Below are 16,526 nucleotides of genomic sequence, written 5' to 3'. Positions count from 1 at the left end.
CCAGGATTGGACATTGTTTCGTTCTGCTGTGCATGGGGTCGCTATGAGTCGGTTCCAACTCGATGGCACCTGACAACAACAACAACAACATCTTGCAATACTGAACAAGTCTTGATCAAAATAATGAATGATGCAGAAGCAAGAAAAGATGGAATGAATACAGAGTCACTGTTCCAAAAAGAAAAGGTCATTGTCCAACCATTTTAAGAGGTAGCATATGATTAAGAACCGATGGTACTGAAGGAAGAAGTTGAAGTTGCACTGTAGGCACTGGCGAAAAACAAGGCTCCAAGTGATGGAATACAAATTGAAATTTTTCAACAAATTGATACAGCACTGGAGGTACTCACTCATCTGTGCTAAGAAATTTGGAAGACAGCTACTTGGCCAACCAATTGGAAGAGATCCATATTTGTGCCTATTCCAACAAAAGGTGCCCCAATGCAATATGGAAATCATTTAACAATATCATTAATACCAAATACAAGTAAAATTTGCTGAAGATTATTTCAAAAATGGTTGCAACAGCTCACTGACAGAGAATTGTCAAAAATTCAAGTCAGATTCAGAAGAGGATGCAGAACTAGGGATATCATTGTTGATGTCAAGATTTATCTTGGCTGACAGAAGAAAATAACTGAAAGACATTTACTTGTACTTTACTGACTAAAACTATAGATAACATTGCAAATAATGAGTATCCCAGATCATTAAATTGTGCTCATAAGGAATATATACACAGACCAAGCGGCAGTTGTTAAAGGTGATACTGAAGTTTAAAATCAGGAAAGTTGTGTGCCAGGGTTTTATACTGTCATAATACTTATTTAATCTAAGCAAATAATTCAAGAGGCTAGATTATATGAAGAAGAATGTGGCATCAAGATTGGAGGAAAACTCAATAACAACTGGCATATACAGATGGTACAACCTTGCTTCCTGACAGTAAAAAGGGCTTAAAATAGTTAACTGATGAAGAGCAAAGACTACAGGCTTTAGAATTGCACCTCATTGTAAAGAAACAAAAAATTGTTACAACTGGACAAATAAATATCATAATAAATGGAGAAAGCACTGAAGTTGTCAAAAACTTCACTTTGCTTGGATCTACAGTCAACGTTCATGAAAGCAGCAGTCAGGAAATCAAACGACATTTTGCAATGGGCAAAATACAAGATCTCTTTAAAGTGTTAAAGAACAAATACATCAGTTTGAGGACTAAGGTTCACTGACCGCAAATCATGGTATTTTCAATTGCCTCATATGTATGTGAAAGTTGAACGAAGAAGGAGGACCAGAGAAGAATCGATGTATTTGGATTATGGTGTTGGAGAAGAATATTAAAAGTACTACGGACTGCCAGAAGAACAAACAAATCTGTGCTGGAAGAAGCACAGCCAAATACTCCTTAGAAGACAGGATGGTGAGACACTGTCTCTTATACTTCAGACATGTTATCAGGAGGGATCCGTCCCTGGAGGACATCATGGTTGGTAAAGTGGAGGGTCAGCAAAAAATAGGAAGATCTCCAATGAGATGGACTGACCCACTGGCAACAACAATGGGCTCAAACGTTAACAATCATGAGGGTGGCAGGCCTGGGCAGTGTTTTGTTCTGTTGTATACAGGAACACCATTAGGAGTTGGAGCCAACTCAACAGCACCAAACAACACAGAGCTGTCGAAATGTGGAGTTAATGCTTTCACTGAGTTACTGTTTGAGGCAATTAAACAGTTTTACAAAGACATGGTGATGGTTGCACAAATGTATAAATGTACTATCATGAATATCACTGTACACTTTAAAATGGACTCCTACAGGTTCAGCACTGGACTGAGAATTACAAGGTTGGCGGTTCAAACCCACCAACTGTTCCTCTGAAACCCTATACAGGATCACTATGAGTTGGAACCAACTCGACGGCACTTAACAACATAGTTTAAAATGGCAAATTGGGTGATAAATATTTTAATACAATACAAAAAAAATTAAAATCATTTCAATATTAAATCTGAATAATGTTCCACTGTAAGAATGTACCTCAATTTAACCAAACTAATCCATAACGGAAAAATACTGCATAGGACAACTAATGTAAAAGACTAAAAAGAACCCATACTAATCCACTAAAGTGGATTCTTAGCAGGTTGCTAGGGGTAGGAATAATGGTGGGAGGGAAAGGTGGAGCACAGGGCAGGGAATAGACACAGGATAATTTGGGTATTGGGGAGGGGGGCAATATACAAGTAAGGAGAGGGGAACGGAAGAACAAGGCAGATGGGAGAACAATTAGGCAGGTATGAATGAGCTAAATGGGACAGAGGTTAAAACCGATGTAGGCACAGCCTTGGAACAACAGGGCTCTGGGATCCAGAGACTGGGACAGGGTTGGAATGGGGAAAAGGGGGGAATAATGTTGAGATACTTGGCTGACTTTTGAACCTTGGTTTTCTAAGCATTATAATATAAAACAATCACTGGAGGGAGAGGAAAAGGAATAGCCAGAAATATCACCACAGAAAGCTTGTAAGTCCGTGTTCTGCCTATCACTAATTGGAATACCTAAAATGGGGCTACAATGTATCTAGTGAAGGAGGTTTCATGAGGAGCCTCTGCATTACATAAGACTTATAGAAGAAAGCCTGAACCACATCCAGACCATCAGAGAAGGGAAACTTTCCTCTTGAAAGGACAAGCAGACCAGCCTGGAGCAGCCAGAAAACCAGAAGACACTTCTTGAAAGAAGGACCTACAGGAAAAGTACAAAACAACAAGGGCAGTCCAACTGTTACCACAAGAACAAACAAGCTGTCTGTCTGCCCAGGAGACACCAAGGCAAGTGGTTGGGTCCTCTCAGTGCAAATCCTCCCCCAAGACTAAGATGCAAGGGGAAAACGCGTTCTGATTGGCGACCACACACGTCACCCATAAAGAGAAGTAACCGAAGAACATCAAAGAAGCAGCGAGCTAAGCCCTGCATCGTTCAGCAGAATATGGTGAGCCTGAGTGGAGACCTGGTCGGCCAAAAGTGAGGCAAGACCTGGGGACTCATGGACTCAGAGTCAGTGACACATCCACAGAGGACTACAGTGGAGACCGAAGTAACCAACTGATAAGGAGAGGGCGGACAGACGCAGGAACACCCACACCTGCAGATGATACCTACTTGCCATGACTCCAATGAGGGGACGAACAGAGCTCAACCCGATGAAGAAAGAAGAGGAAAAAAGTGTCATCTGATACAATTTGATAAACTGGACATCCACATATAAATGCAGCAGTCCAAAAGAGGAAATAAATCCCTCCTCCAAGAATTATTCCTACCCCCTCCACACAAAGAGTAAATTGGGATGGCCATCTTAAACACTGACCAACCAAAAGGGGAGAAGGGATACAAAGGCAAGAAGTGACTGGCTTCCAAGCTTCAAGAGGGAACCTAGATCCACAGGGCGGGGAGGATGGTAGAGTGTCCAGTGAGTAGTATCCGACGTATCTAGGAAGGGCAGATGAAAAGAAATGCAGATGGGTTCCTTGGGAAGCAAGGGTGAATAATTTTTACCAGGACTGATTGTGAGGACTGGAAATGTAAAGGTGGACATTTTATAGCAAGGAGGGGAGTGATTAACCTTTCAGTCTAGGCGCAGAAGGCCCTGGGACCATCAATGGAGCAGAGCGGAGAGCGGGACCCCACCCAGAGGAGCAGTGAGGCCAGAGACTGAGACAGAGAGGATGACGTGAAGAGATGGAATGGCTGGGGACTAGGGATCCGGAGAGGGAGAGGGGCTGTGTGCTGAGGACCATGAGGGGAGGGAGGGCAGGATTGCAGGGTATACCCTTTGGTTGGGTGATGATGCATGGCAATTAGACGATGTATGATGGAATGAATGTAAAACTAATGTTCCCCCATGTAGACTATCACACAAAACACAATAAAACATAAACATATATATATATATATATTAATTATAAGATTTCACTTTCATAAGCAAAGACAAGAGCAAAGTGAAGTGAACATAAATAACACACTGCCTTTTATTAGGTCCTTAGACAAAATGTTTAGAAGTGGACCTGATATTATTTATAATGTGATAACCTGGAAACAATTTACATGTCACCAATTATGAAAACTTTGGGTACACTATGATATAGTAATGCTATCTCTACTTGATGGAACACTATGTCAATTAAAATGGTTATGCTATTTATAAAAACATGGACCATATCTCCTATAATATTAAGTAAAAAGAACAAGGCCCATGAATACAGGTAGTGTGGTTTGTGTAAATTATTCATACTTTAAAACTACAAAGAGAAGAGACTGGGAAGATAAGCACCTAATAATAAGGAACTGTCATCTTAGTGTATTTTCTTAGGAATTCTTTATCTGTTCTTTCACTTTTCCTACTATTATACAAACCTTTCATTATAGCACAGAGTCCTTTGGAATAAAAGTTTAAAAAAAACCAAACGTCTGCTTATAGTAGCTAAATATTTTATAAAAGCAGCCTACCTCCAGTTTAAAAGCCAGGCCGACGAATCGGTGGGAGTTGTCTCTTTTGGAGTTCATCAAAATTTTGGTTTTCTCTTTTGAGTCACTTTAAAAAAATGAAATATAAACAAATGAGATGCAATATTTGATCTCTTTTACATTAATTTATGTCATCAAAAGGTGGTCGTGGTGGTTATGTGCCATGGAGTCAGTTCCGACTGTACAGGGTTTCTGAGGCTGTAAATCTTTACAGGAGCAGAAAGCCTCATCTTCCTCCCATGGAGCAGCTGGTAGTTTCAAACTGCTGACCTTGAAGTTTGCAGCCTGATTTGCAACCACAACGCTACCAAAGCTCCTTTACATGCTTAATTTTTTGATCTCATAAACATGTCCTAAATATTTTTGACATTATGCAAGTAAAATTTCACTGAAAGAGATCAATAATGAATTCTCTGGGCTCTGCTACTAGATAGTGACAGGCACAGAGTAAACAGAAAACCACAGAAACGGTCTGTTATAAAAAGAAAAATAGTAAGAGTCAAACACATTTGTCTATAAAGCTTTTTTTTTTCTATTTACTACAATAGTTGATTGCAAATGAGAAAATTTTCTAATGATGGAAACCTCGATAGATAATAACACAAATTAAAACTTTTAAAATTTGTACATAACATATAATATAGCAACTAGTACTGTATAATGAATACCTTCTTATGCCAAATTTGTTACCAAAATGAAAACAATAATTTGTATAGACTGTTGTTGTTCTTGTTAAGGGCCGTCAAGTTCCAACCCACAGTAATCCTGTATAGGGTTTCTGTGGAGCTTGAACCACCGACCTTAAGGTTCAAATTGACCTTGCAGTTCAGCGCATTAACTCACAGAGTCACACCAGGACTGGGAAGAAAAATAAAAACTCCCCACACACAGCATAACTAGAAGAACCACTCCTAAGTTCCTTTATAAAATAAGTAAATACAAATGTAAAAGAATCTTCAAGACTTACTCCTCCTGATTAAGAACAGCAAAATTCTGGACTTCTGATGGATTTGGGAGATATTCTAAAACAGCATCTAAAAGAGGCTGAACTCCTTTGTTCTTCAAGGCACTTCCCATAAAGACAGGAGTGAAAGATCTATTTAAAGTAGCTCTTCGGATTGCAAGCTAAAAAAACAAAATAAAAGCAAATTAGCAACTTAATCTCAAAAATTACATTTTCGTGCTTCAATTAATTATCAACCATCTAATAAATAAAACAACTGATATTCCCTGGAGTGCTGGCCCTAGTAGAGACTAAAATCAGTTGTCTTATAACTGAAAACCAAACACATGCACACAATTTCGTTTCTTAGGACTAAGAAGCAACTTCTAGCATAACTGCTTTCACCAGTCTTGAAATATAAATAATGCTCAACTGGCAAGAAAAAAAATACATATATACACACTGTTATTGTTATGTGCTGTGGAGTCGGTTCCGACTCATAACGACCCTGTACAGGGTTTCCAAGGCTGTAAATCTTTACGGGAGCAGAAAGCGTCATCTTTCTCCCGTGGAACAGCTGGTAGTTTCGAACTGCTGACCTTTCAGTTCACAGCCCGATTTGTAACAACTACGCTCCCAGAGGTCCTTATATATACACATAGAAAGCAAAAAAAAAAAACTGTATGCTAATGATTGTGTGAATTTGTACAAAAACTAATATGCCAAGGGTTTCATCTTTCAATTACATTTTTCTACAAACTTTTAAGTGCTCTTGTATATGTAAAGAATTCGTTAGAAAGATACACAAGAAACTATTAACTGGCAAGCTGTTTTAGGTGGGAGGTCGAAAACTGAGTATATGGGAGATCAGGTGGGAAATGTCTTATTGTGCACCTCCCTATACTTTTTAAATGTTTATGCTACATAAAAGTTTTATCCATTGAAACGCATTTTTTTTTCTTTCCTTTTTTAAAGAATACACATACCAGAAGTCAAGCAGTACAAATCACCCACAAATTAAGGGTCACAAATAGTAACAAGCTCAGAATTAATGATCTCTAGATCCTTCCTCGAACTCTGGTAGTATAGTGGTTACAAGTTAGGCTGCTAACCACAAGGTCAGCAGTTCGAATCTACCAGCAGCCCCACAGGAGAAAGATGAGGCTTTCTGCTCTTGTAAAGAGTCGCAGTCTCGGAAACCCTATATAGGGATGCTATGAGTCGGAACCGACTCCCTGGCACATACAACCACTACCCTCACCATGTTCTTCCTCTGAGTCCCAGTATGGAGCTGGAAGGATAAGCATTGGACTGCAAACCACAAGACTGGTGAATCAAACCCAGCAGCTGCTCCCTGGAAATCCTATACAGGGTGGCTATGAGTCAAAACTGACTAGACGGCACTTAACAACAGAATGTCTTTCCTCAACTACGCCTCCCACCTATTGATGTGTCTCTGCTGCACTGCATCGTGTGGCCTTGCTGGTTGGTGGGCCTCATAGAGTAAACAGTGAACCTTTAGTTGCAGCAGCTGGAAGAGGCTGACAGCAGTGCTGGGGTCACAACTTGCTACAACAGAAACACAGAACCTGCATACAAGTATTTGTCAGTCCTCATGCAGAAACACAGTACTAGCGACACCCTAAAAAGCTTGAAGCAAAACATTTAAAATCATCATTTCTAAATACTACCACACTGAAAGGTAGGATAACAGCTAAGCACAATGAAACGGAAGACAAAAAGGAAAACCAAGCATAAGCAGAAAGCAATTACTATTGAAATGATTATTGTTTCTATTGTTGGTAGGAACCAGAAATGGTTGAGTCACTAACCACTTAGGCTACTGTAGGACATCTGGTCACATCTTACTTCTCATTCCTTCCTAGGAATGACACCACGCTTACTTTATATGCACAGAATAGCAGACCTTAAGAGGCAGGTAAATAAATATGAGAAGTCTTCAAAAATTTCACATGGAAAAATGCACATTATGAAAAAATGTGCATGGATTACCAATAGTTTTTTACATAAAATTAAGTTTGCATTAACTTGTTATCGCAGGTTTGAACAGGATCTAGTCTGAGGCACTAAGAAGGCTAAGGAATCAATTTGAAAAGAGTTCCTTTCAGAGTAACACAAATTTTGCTAAAACTGAAGCAAGACCAAAAATAAAATTTATGGTGCGCTTTGCGTGGAAGAATGGTGAAAACTGATGCTCTGCGGAAAGTTTATGGGGACAATACCCAAAGAAATTGGCAATTTACCAATAGAAAACTTATTTTTAAAAGGGATGGGATGATGCTGAAGATGAAGCTCACAGCAACAGACCACCCACATTAATTTGTGAGGGAAAAGGTAACTTTGTTGCTACCCTCACTGAAAAGGACTGACAATTGACAACAGAAACAACAGCCAACACCACAGACATCTCAGCTAGTTCCACTTACACAATTCAGAATGAACTGAGCAAAGTTGAGCAACCTTTCTGCTCAATGGGTGCTAAAAATGTTGTGCCCAGTCGACGCAGACAAGGGCAGAGCTTTCAATGGGAATTAAACAAGTGGGATCATGGTCCTGGAGCATTTCTTGGAAGAACTGTAATAAGAGATGAAACACGGATTTGCCAGTGTGGTCCTGAAGACAAAATAGCAAAGGCTATCAATAAGTGGAAGCAGTCCAGTCCAAGCAAAAGCAAGGGTCATGATAAGTTTTGTGGAATGCCCAAAGCTCACCAGCTGCTCTTTGAAAACCCTACACAGGGTTGCTATGGGTTGGAATCGACGCGAAAGCACTTAACAACAAGGCATTTTGGCTTGTTGACTTTCTAAAGGGCCAAAGAGTGATAACATTTGACTATGAGAGTTTTTTGAGAAAATTAACAGAAGTTTTAGCAGAAAAATATCCAGCAAAGCTTTACTAGAGAGTCCTTGTCCGCCATGAAAATACTCCTGTTCATGAAGATCAAACCTATCCCCTCTGTACACAGGGCTGATAGGGACAGGCAACTCAGACATGGGCTACCTAAAATGCAGGGCTATAAAGGCACGAAATGGCTAGCTTACAAGTTTTCAAGAGGGAGTTTAGTTTCAGAGTGTGCTGGGGAAGGTAGAAGTCCCACTGAATAGTTTTCATCTTTTCTAGACAGGTCTGGTAAAAGGAGATGGGGATAAGATTCTTATGATTCAATAGTAACTGCTACCACGACTAACTGCAGCTGTCACAATTATAAAGGTAGAAGTTTGTAATATAAAGGGGGAGTAATTAATCTTACATTCCAGGAACCGAGGACCCTAGGACTTATCAAGGGAGAAGAGCATGAGCAGAATGTGGGACCCTATCCAGGGAGGCAGCGACACCAGAGATGGAGGCAGAGATGAGAACATGGAGAGATGGAGCAGCTGAGGACTCACGGAAAGAGAAAGGGTGTGTGCTGGTAGCCAGGAGGCAGGCTTGCAGAATGTGCTTGGGTTGTTTAAATGATTATATATTCCTGAGTGTTTTTGTGTACATCCAAAAAAAAAAAACAACCCAGAGGGAATAGAAACAAATACTGTTGAATGATGATTCGTGGAGGGTATTGTAATCATTGCCATGAAACAAAATATGATAGGATGAGCACAAAACCAGTGTTCTTCCATGTAAATTATCATTCAATTCACAATAAAAAGCTTTAAAAAAAAAAAATGCTCCTGCTCATTCCTCTCATCAAACAAGGGCAATTATGTGGTTTTGAAGGGGAATCGTTAGGCATCCACCTTACAGTCTTGACTTGGCTCTTTCTTAAAAAGGGGTCCTAGTGTAGAATTGTAGGATAAGCACAACAAGGTCAGTTTGAACTGCAAGCTAGGTACTTCAAACTCACCAGCCACTCCTTGGAAACCCTATACAGGGAGGGATGCTATGGAACCGACTCCATGACACTTAACAACAACAATCTTAAAAAATCTTTAAAGGGCACCCATTTTTCTTCAGTTAATAGTGTAAAAATGACCGCATTGAGAAGGCTAAATTCTCAGGACTCTCATTTCTTTAGGCCAGATTTTACTTAAGGTCAAACCTGTATCTTCCTATATAGTGTGCATTACTCAACAGGGAGCTGGGGTAAGGCCTCTGGGGATGCTAAAGAACCCCAGTCTGAAGACACTAAAATGCCATGAGGGAACTGTCTTACCTACAATAATTACTTATCTGTCCTCTGCTAAGTGTTTTAAGCAGCTCAGCAAAATGAGTAGTGGTTTTAGCTAGGACCTCTTTCTTCCCTTTTTGTTTAAAAGAGCTAAAGAATCAATAAAGGAATCAAAAAGCTTTCCAAATACTGTAAAAGTATAAGCAGCAATATTTAGTCTGCAAACATTAGCAGTCTCGTCTGTTAACCTGGCTTACTATTGTACCATTTCTATATTTACCTTCCTTTTCTTTCTAATATGGATATACCCCAAGAAGTTTTGGTTTTGTCTTAGAACAAGCTACGACTCCTTTCCCATTTTAAAACTGATACAACTCACTAGTTTAAAAAAAAAGGTATGCCATGTCAAGTGTTTTTGAAAGAAACAAATTATTTTCAAATTATTTGACTAAGATAAAGACATTGATAAAGTCCATGTATAAAAGTATCGTGCCCCCTCTCCCATTTATAGAAATCATTTTCTTATTAACAGAAGACTTCTTTGGAGAGCACTTGCCTTTATATCAGAAACTGATGGGATCTTTTCTTCCAGAAACAGCTCACCAAGTTGCTCATCAGAATTGGCAACACATTCAATCAGCTCCTGCCGGTGGTCAGCTGCCATTGCCCTCAATTCTGCTGGAATTTCACCGTATCGAACAACCTGACTGAGATAAGAAATTTTAATTTTGGTTCTTCAGGAATATTCAATTAAACCTGTAAGGCACCAATTTAAAAAACAGAATAATAACTATAAATTTTTTACGTTAAAGAAGAGCTCTGGATGTGCCCTTTGGTTGTTTAAATGATTATATATTCCTGAGTGCTTTTATGCACATCAAAAAAAGACGATAAACCAGAGAGAACCGAAGCAAATACTGTTTAATGATGATGCATTGAGGGGATTGCAATCACTGCAATGAAACAAAATATGATAGGATGAGTGCAAAACCGATGTTCTGTTCTCCCACGTAAACAATCACTCAACTCAAAATAAAAGCTTAAAAAAAAAAAAAGAAAAAGAAAGCGCGCGCTCTCATATATTTGCATTAAAATAGAAATAACATAACACTAATATATATTTTAAAAATCTAAACAGAATAATGGACAAAATGAAAACATGTCACTATGATGAGAACAAACATCCCCAGTTTTGTAACAGATGTCACATTCTGCTTTTTCTGTAGGTCAAGTTTTACAGAAAATATTGATAAAAGATGTAATACAAAATCCTTTTCTATTCATTACAAACTAGTTTATCTTTATTCTAGCTATTTGAAATGAGTAACTACAGTGCTTATAAGTTCAGAGCTATGATTAGACAAAGCGTCAACTAAATCAAGATAAAAATTATTTTCAGTGGTGGTGTGCCGTTGAGTCAGTTCTAACTCACAGCGAACATGCATAGGGTTTCTGAGGCTGTAAATGAACAGAAAGCCTCATCTTTCTCCTGTGGAACAGCTGGTAGTTTCGAACTGCTGACCTTGAGAGTAGCAGCCTCCTAACCACTACACTACCAGAGCTCCTGTATTTTCATTTTCAGTGTAGCTAACAGCATTATGTGGTGCTGTACAATCAGCACTGGACTGCAAATCACAAGGTCAACAGTTCAAACCCTCCAGTTGCTCCTCTGGAACCAACTCGACAGCACTTAACAACAACAACAATAACAATTATTTGAAAATTGGCAAAGTAGTAATAAGAGAATTCACTTGAATATTCATTGTGTAATCACCACTAAACAGAACATTTGATAAGTTATTTAACTTCAACTTCACATCACAAGAGGGAGCTTCTATTATCTGCATTTTCAGATGAGGAAACTAACTCAAACAGGTAAAGTAACTTGCTCAAGGGTGCTGCTGTTAGGAGCCATCGAGTCAGTTCCAACTCATAGTGACCCTAAGAACAACACAATGAAACACTGCCTGGTCCTGCACCATCCTCACTATTTTATGTTTCAGCCCATTGTGGTAATCACTGGGTCAGTCAACCTCATTTCAGGTCTTCCTCTTTTTTACTGTCCCTTGACTTTACATATGATATCCCTCTCAGGGACTGTAAATGGGAAAATGAGGATTCAAAGGCAATGTCTGACTCCAAAGCTCTTGAAAATTCTATTAACCATAATTTTATTCACCAGAACTTCATAGTTCCTACAGAGTAAGATTAGAGAACTGACTCCATTCAATTTTCAGTAATTAAAAAACCCTACTAATTCAATTAAATTTTGAAAATGATACAGTATTTTATAGTAGAAAAAGGTTATTGAATTTTGAACCCAATTCTTCACTCCTGTAAGAGCTGAATAATATACATAGTATGTGGCACCTGAGGATAAGCACTCAACCATAAGTTTGGTTTGAACTGCAGGGTCAGTAGTTCAAACTCACCAGCTGCTCCACAGGTCGCTAGGAGTCAAATTCGACTCAACAGCAAGCAACAACATCTACAACAAAGTAGCTTTCTAGAAATTTGAATTCCTAGGCCAATCCTAGCTATAAGGAACTTTTGGTGGCACAGCTGCTAGGCACTTGGCTGTGGACTGAAGGGCTGGCAGTTGATAGATTTGGCAGTCTCCTTCTGTGAGGATCCCAGCCTGAGAACCACTAAGACCCATTCTCATGCATTGAGATGTAGGTTCTTGGTGAGTCAGAAGTGACCTGACAACAAAAGGTTTACAGCCCCTATCACACTGGTACAATTTTAACTGGTCTCACATTTTAACCTATTTATCTTCAAAATCCTAAGAGATAACTAGAGCAGATACTTACAATCCACAATCCTGATTTTCTTCCCAAGTTTTATCGTAATACCCAAGACACAGTAGCTGTCCCATAAAAATTTGCCGAATAAACAAACAAATGTTTTAAAAAGATGCTTACTTTGTAACTTAAAAACTCTTCATATTCCTTCATATTGATGTTTTTTAAAACCTAAGACTACAATAATTTTTTGGTTGTTTCTTTTTAACTTACCCAAATTCTCCATCAAAATAGATAGCTCGTTCCTCAATAAGATCTATAATACCTTTAAAATCATTCTCCAAACCAATGGGTATCTGCACAAATGCTGCATTATGATTTAGCTTGGACCTAAAAAAATAAAAATACACATTTAACTCTTTTTTTTCCATCCCAAAGCCCCCTTAGAAATGACAAAGTAGCATAAAAAAATCCATCACTACTAGATGCTACAGAACCAGAGGGGTGCTATCAGCGTAGCAGAAGATACAGGGAAGAGGGAAATAGATGACAGTCAAACTCAATGGAGTTTAGGAAGCCACAACCAAAAAAAAAAAACCCCAAAAAACAAACAACAAACCAGTAGCCATTGAGTCAATTCTGATTCAAAGCAATCCTACAGAGTACAGTAGAATTGCTCCATAGGGTTTCCAAAGCTGTAATCTTTACAGAAGCGACCACTACATATTCCCCTTGAAGAACAACTGGTGGGTTCGAACCAGTGACAATTTGGTTAGCAGTCCAGCGCTTAGCCACAATGCCACCAGGGTCCCATTTTAAAAACAAAAGAACCTCCAAGGTGTTATTCTATCAGATCCCCAAAATACCCAGACTGGAGCCAGAATGGGTAGGAAATCAAGTCAGTGAGTAGTTAACCAGGAAATGAAAGGATGGTGGGATAACTGAGCCCACCTCTCAGTTTTAGAGCAGCAACTCTAGCAAAGCAGAGTACAGCAATCTGAGGAGGGCATTTCTATAGGAAAACACTTAGAGAGGGAGATAGAGCCAGACACTTATCAACAGGCTGTCCCAGCATTCTCTCTCACCCCAGCACAGCCACGGAAAGGAAAATGCTCTCACTGGCAGGACTATTTCACACCTGAGAAATACATGCTCTACTTACCAGAGGCTAGTCTAGACTCTAGACCCTGATCTGTAACTACGGATCAATTCCTAAGACACGCCAAATACCTGAAAAAAATCAACAGCTTGAAAGAAAGTCATGAACTCAAGACATTGTGCTAAACTCCAAAGAAAGAGTTACTGGAGGAAAAAAAAAAAAATTTAAAGGATTTGAGAAACAACTGTCTCTATTAATAAAAGATGTCACCAAAAAAAAGTTTATAGAGATTAAATATTTGCTGAGAACAAAATGTAAATGCCTAAATAACAGCCTCAGAAACCCTGTGCAGGGTCACTATGAGTTGGAACCCACTCCATGGTACTTAACAACAACAACAAAATAACAGAAGGGATGCAAATGCATATCATATTAGAATATCTGATCTCAAGAATTCTCCTATTACCCAGAACAGTATAAGAAAAAAGAAAATATAACAGAAAAATTGTGATATGGAGGCTAGATTCAGAAATCCTTACATCTGTTAAATGGAAGTTACAAAAAAGAAAACAGATAAAGGGGAGTGCAATAAAAAAAAAAAAGAATCAAGTACTGCGGACCGAGAACCAACAAGAACAGACAACAACCAGAGATTGACATACGTGACAGCACCTCCCAGAATTAAATCGACAGAAGGATGAGTTGAGAACATAACAAAACTATAAGAACAAACTCAGAGAATCTGGGAGGTCAGTCTATGATCAAAACAATTACAATGTAAAAGGTGGTAAACACATAGAAAGAGACCCAGATGGTGAGAAAATCAGGTAGATTACAAGACAAAATAGACTGCACTAAATGGAGAGAAAAGTTAGTGGACTATAAGGCAACCTCAAAGAAAACTAACGCTTCACAACATACCAAAACAATGAAAATCCAAGAAGACCATGGAAATGTTAAAACTATGAGGAAACTCACAAGAAAGAACACAAAAAGCATGAATTCAAAAAACGAAGACACACAAAACAAAGAAAGCAGCAACACCACAAAAAAAACAAATATAATGGCAGCAATTAATCCATACGAAAGGAGCTCTGGTAGCGTAGTGGTTACGAATTGGGTTATGAACCTTAAGGTCAGCAGTTCGAAACTACCAGCCGCTCCGCTGGAGAAATATGAGGCTTTCTACTCCTGTAAAGATTTACACCCTCGGAATCCCTGTACAGGGTCGCTATGGGTCGGAACCGACTCGATGGCACTTAACAACAACAACAACAACATCAATAATTACACAAAATATAAACGAATTAAATGCACCTGTTAAGAGACGGAGAGTGGCAGAATGGATAAGAAAACAAGATCCTTCAATATGCTGTCTGCAAGAGACACATCTCACACACAGAGACAAAAACAGATTAAAATCAAAGGATGGAAAAAATATACCAAGCTAATTGTAATAAAAAACAAACAGGAGTAGCAGTACTAATTTCTGATAAAATAAACTTAAAGGCAAAACCCAGCAAAATAAAGATAGGCATTATCTCATGATTAAAGGGACAATTGAACAAGATGACATAACCATAATAAGTATCTATGCTCCCAATGAAAGAGCTCCAAAATATATAAAGTAAACTCTAATAGATTTGAAGAAAGAAATACATGAATCTACAACAATAGTGGGTGATTTTAATACACCGCTTTCAAAAATGGATAGAACAACCAGAAAGAAACTTGACAAAGACACAGAAGAGCTAAACAACAGAATCAGCCAACTGGACCTCATAGATGTGTACAGAGCATTCAATCCAACAACTGCACAATACATATTCTTTTCCAGTACACATGGAACATTCTCCAGAATAGACCATGTTTTAGGCCACAAAACAAATCTCCATAAATTTACAAAAATCAAAAGACTTCAAAGCATCTTCTCAGACCACAATGCTATCAAATTAGAAATCAACAATAGGAAGACCAAGGAAATCAAGTCAAATACATGGAAACTGAATAACACCCTACTGAAAAGCAACTGGGTAGTAGAAGAAATTAAATGGGAATTCACAAAGTTCCTAGAAACAACATATCAAGATCTCTGGGACACAGTAAAAGCAGAGCTGAGAGAACAATGTATTGCAATTAATGCACACATCCAAAAAGAAGAAGAAACGAAAATTAACACATTAACACAGCATCTACAATTAGAAACAGACCAACAGAGGGAACCTACAACCACCAGAAGAAAAGAAATAATAAAGACTAGAGTAGAAATAAATGAGATAGAAAACAGAAAAACTATAGAAAGAATCAACAGGACAAGAAGCTGGTTCTTTGAAAGGATTAACAAAACTGACAGACCTAACAAAAGAAAAGAGGGAAAAGATACAAATAACACACATTAGAAACCACATGGGCGATGTCACAACGGAACCGAAGGAAAGCAAAAGGAAAATACCAGAATACTATGAAGAGTTGTACTCCAACAAATGGGAAAACTTAGAAGAGATGGATACATTTTTAGATAAACATGATCTACCTAAGCTTACACACAGTAAAGTAGAAAACCTTGAACAGATCCATAACAAAAGAAGAAACTGATCAGGTCATCAAAAGACTCCCAACCACAAAAACTCCAGGCCCAGATGGCTTCACTGGTGAGTTCTACCAAACATTCAGGGAAGAGCTGTCACCAATTCTACTCAAATTATTCCAGACAACAGAGGAGGATGGAAAACTTCCTAATAACATTTTATGAAGTAAGCATAACTCTCATACCAAATCCAGGGAAGGACGTCACTAAGAAAGAAAATTATAGACCAATATCCCTCATGAACATAGATGCAAAAATTCTCAACAAAGTCCTAGCCACAGAAACCAGCAACACATCAAAAAGAAACCAGCAACACATCATGATCAAGTGGGATTCATCATATCAGGGATGCAAGGAAGGTTCAACCTAAGAAAAACAATCAACATTATCCACCATATAAATAAGAAAAAAGACAAAAACCACATGATCATATCAATTAATGCAGAAAAGGCATTTGACAAAATCCAACATCCATTCCTGATAAAAACACTCAACAAA

At 38.5% G+C, this 16,526-nt stretch overlaps 1 protein-coding gene across 1 annotated transcript in view; it reads right to left on the bottom strand.

Moving 5' to 3' along the window:
* The window catches only part of GFM1 (G elongation factor, mitochondrial 1), a 94,967-nt gene that overhangs the window by 63,316 nt on the left and 15,125 nt on the right, over positions 1 to 16,526 (bottom strand). The window contains exons 5-8 of the mRNA XM_006861775.1: positions 12,616 to 12,732; positions 10,155 to 10,305; positions 5,497 to 5,654; positions 4,512 to 4,596 (exon numbers count right to left, since the gene is read on the bottom strand). Coding sequence (XP_006861837.1) covers positions 4,512 to 4,596; positions 5,497 to 5,654; positions 10,155 to 10,305; positions 12,616 to 12,732 — 511 coding nt within the window. The remainder of the gene's footprint in view (positions 1 to 4,511; positions 4,597 to 5,496; positions 5,655 to 10,154; positions 10,306 to 12,615; positions 12,733 to 16,526) is intronic.

The sequence above is a fragment of the Chrysochloris asiatica genome, unplaced genomic scaffold, assembly GCF_000296735.1.
Source record: "Chrysochloris asiatica unplaced genomic scaffold, ChrAsi1.0 scaffold00043, whole genome shotgun sequence".
Lineage (NCBI taxonomy): Eukaryota > Metazoa > Chordata > Mammalia > Afrosoricida > Chrysochloridae > Chrysochloris > Chrysochloris asiatica.
Note: the sequence above shows the minus strand (reverse complement) of the source record. Positions and strands in the feature narration are given on the sequence as shown.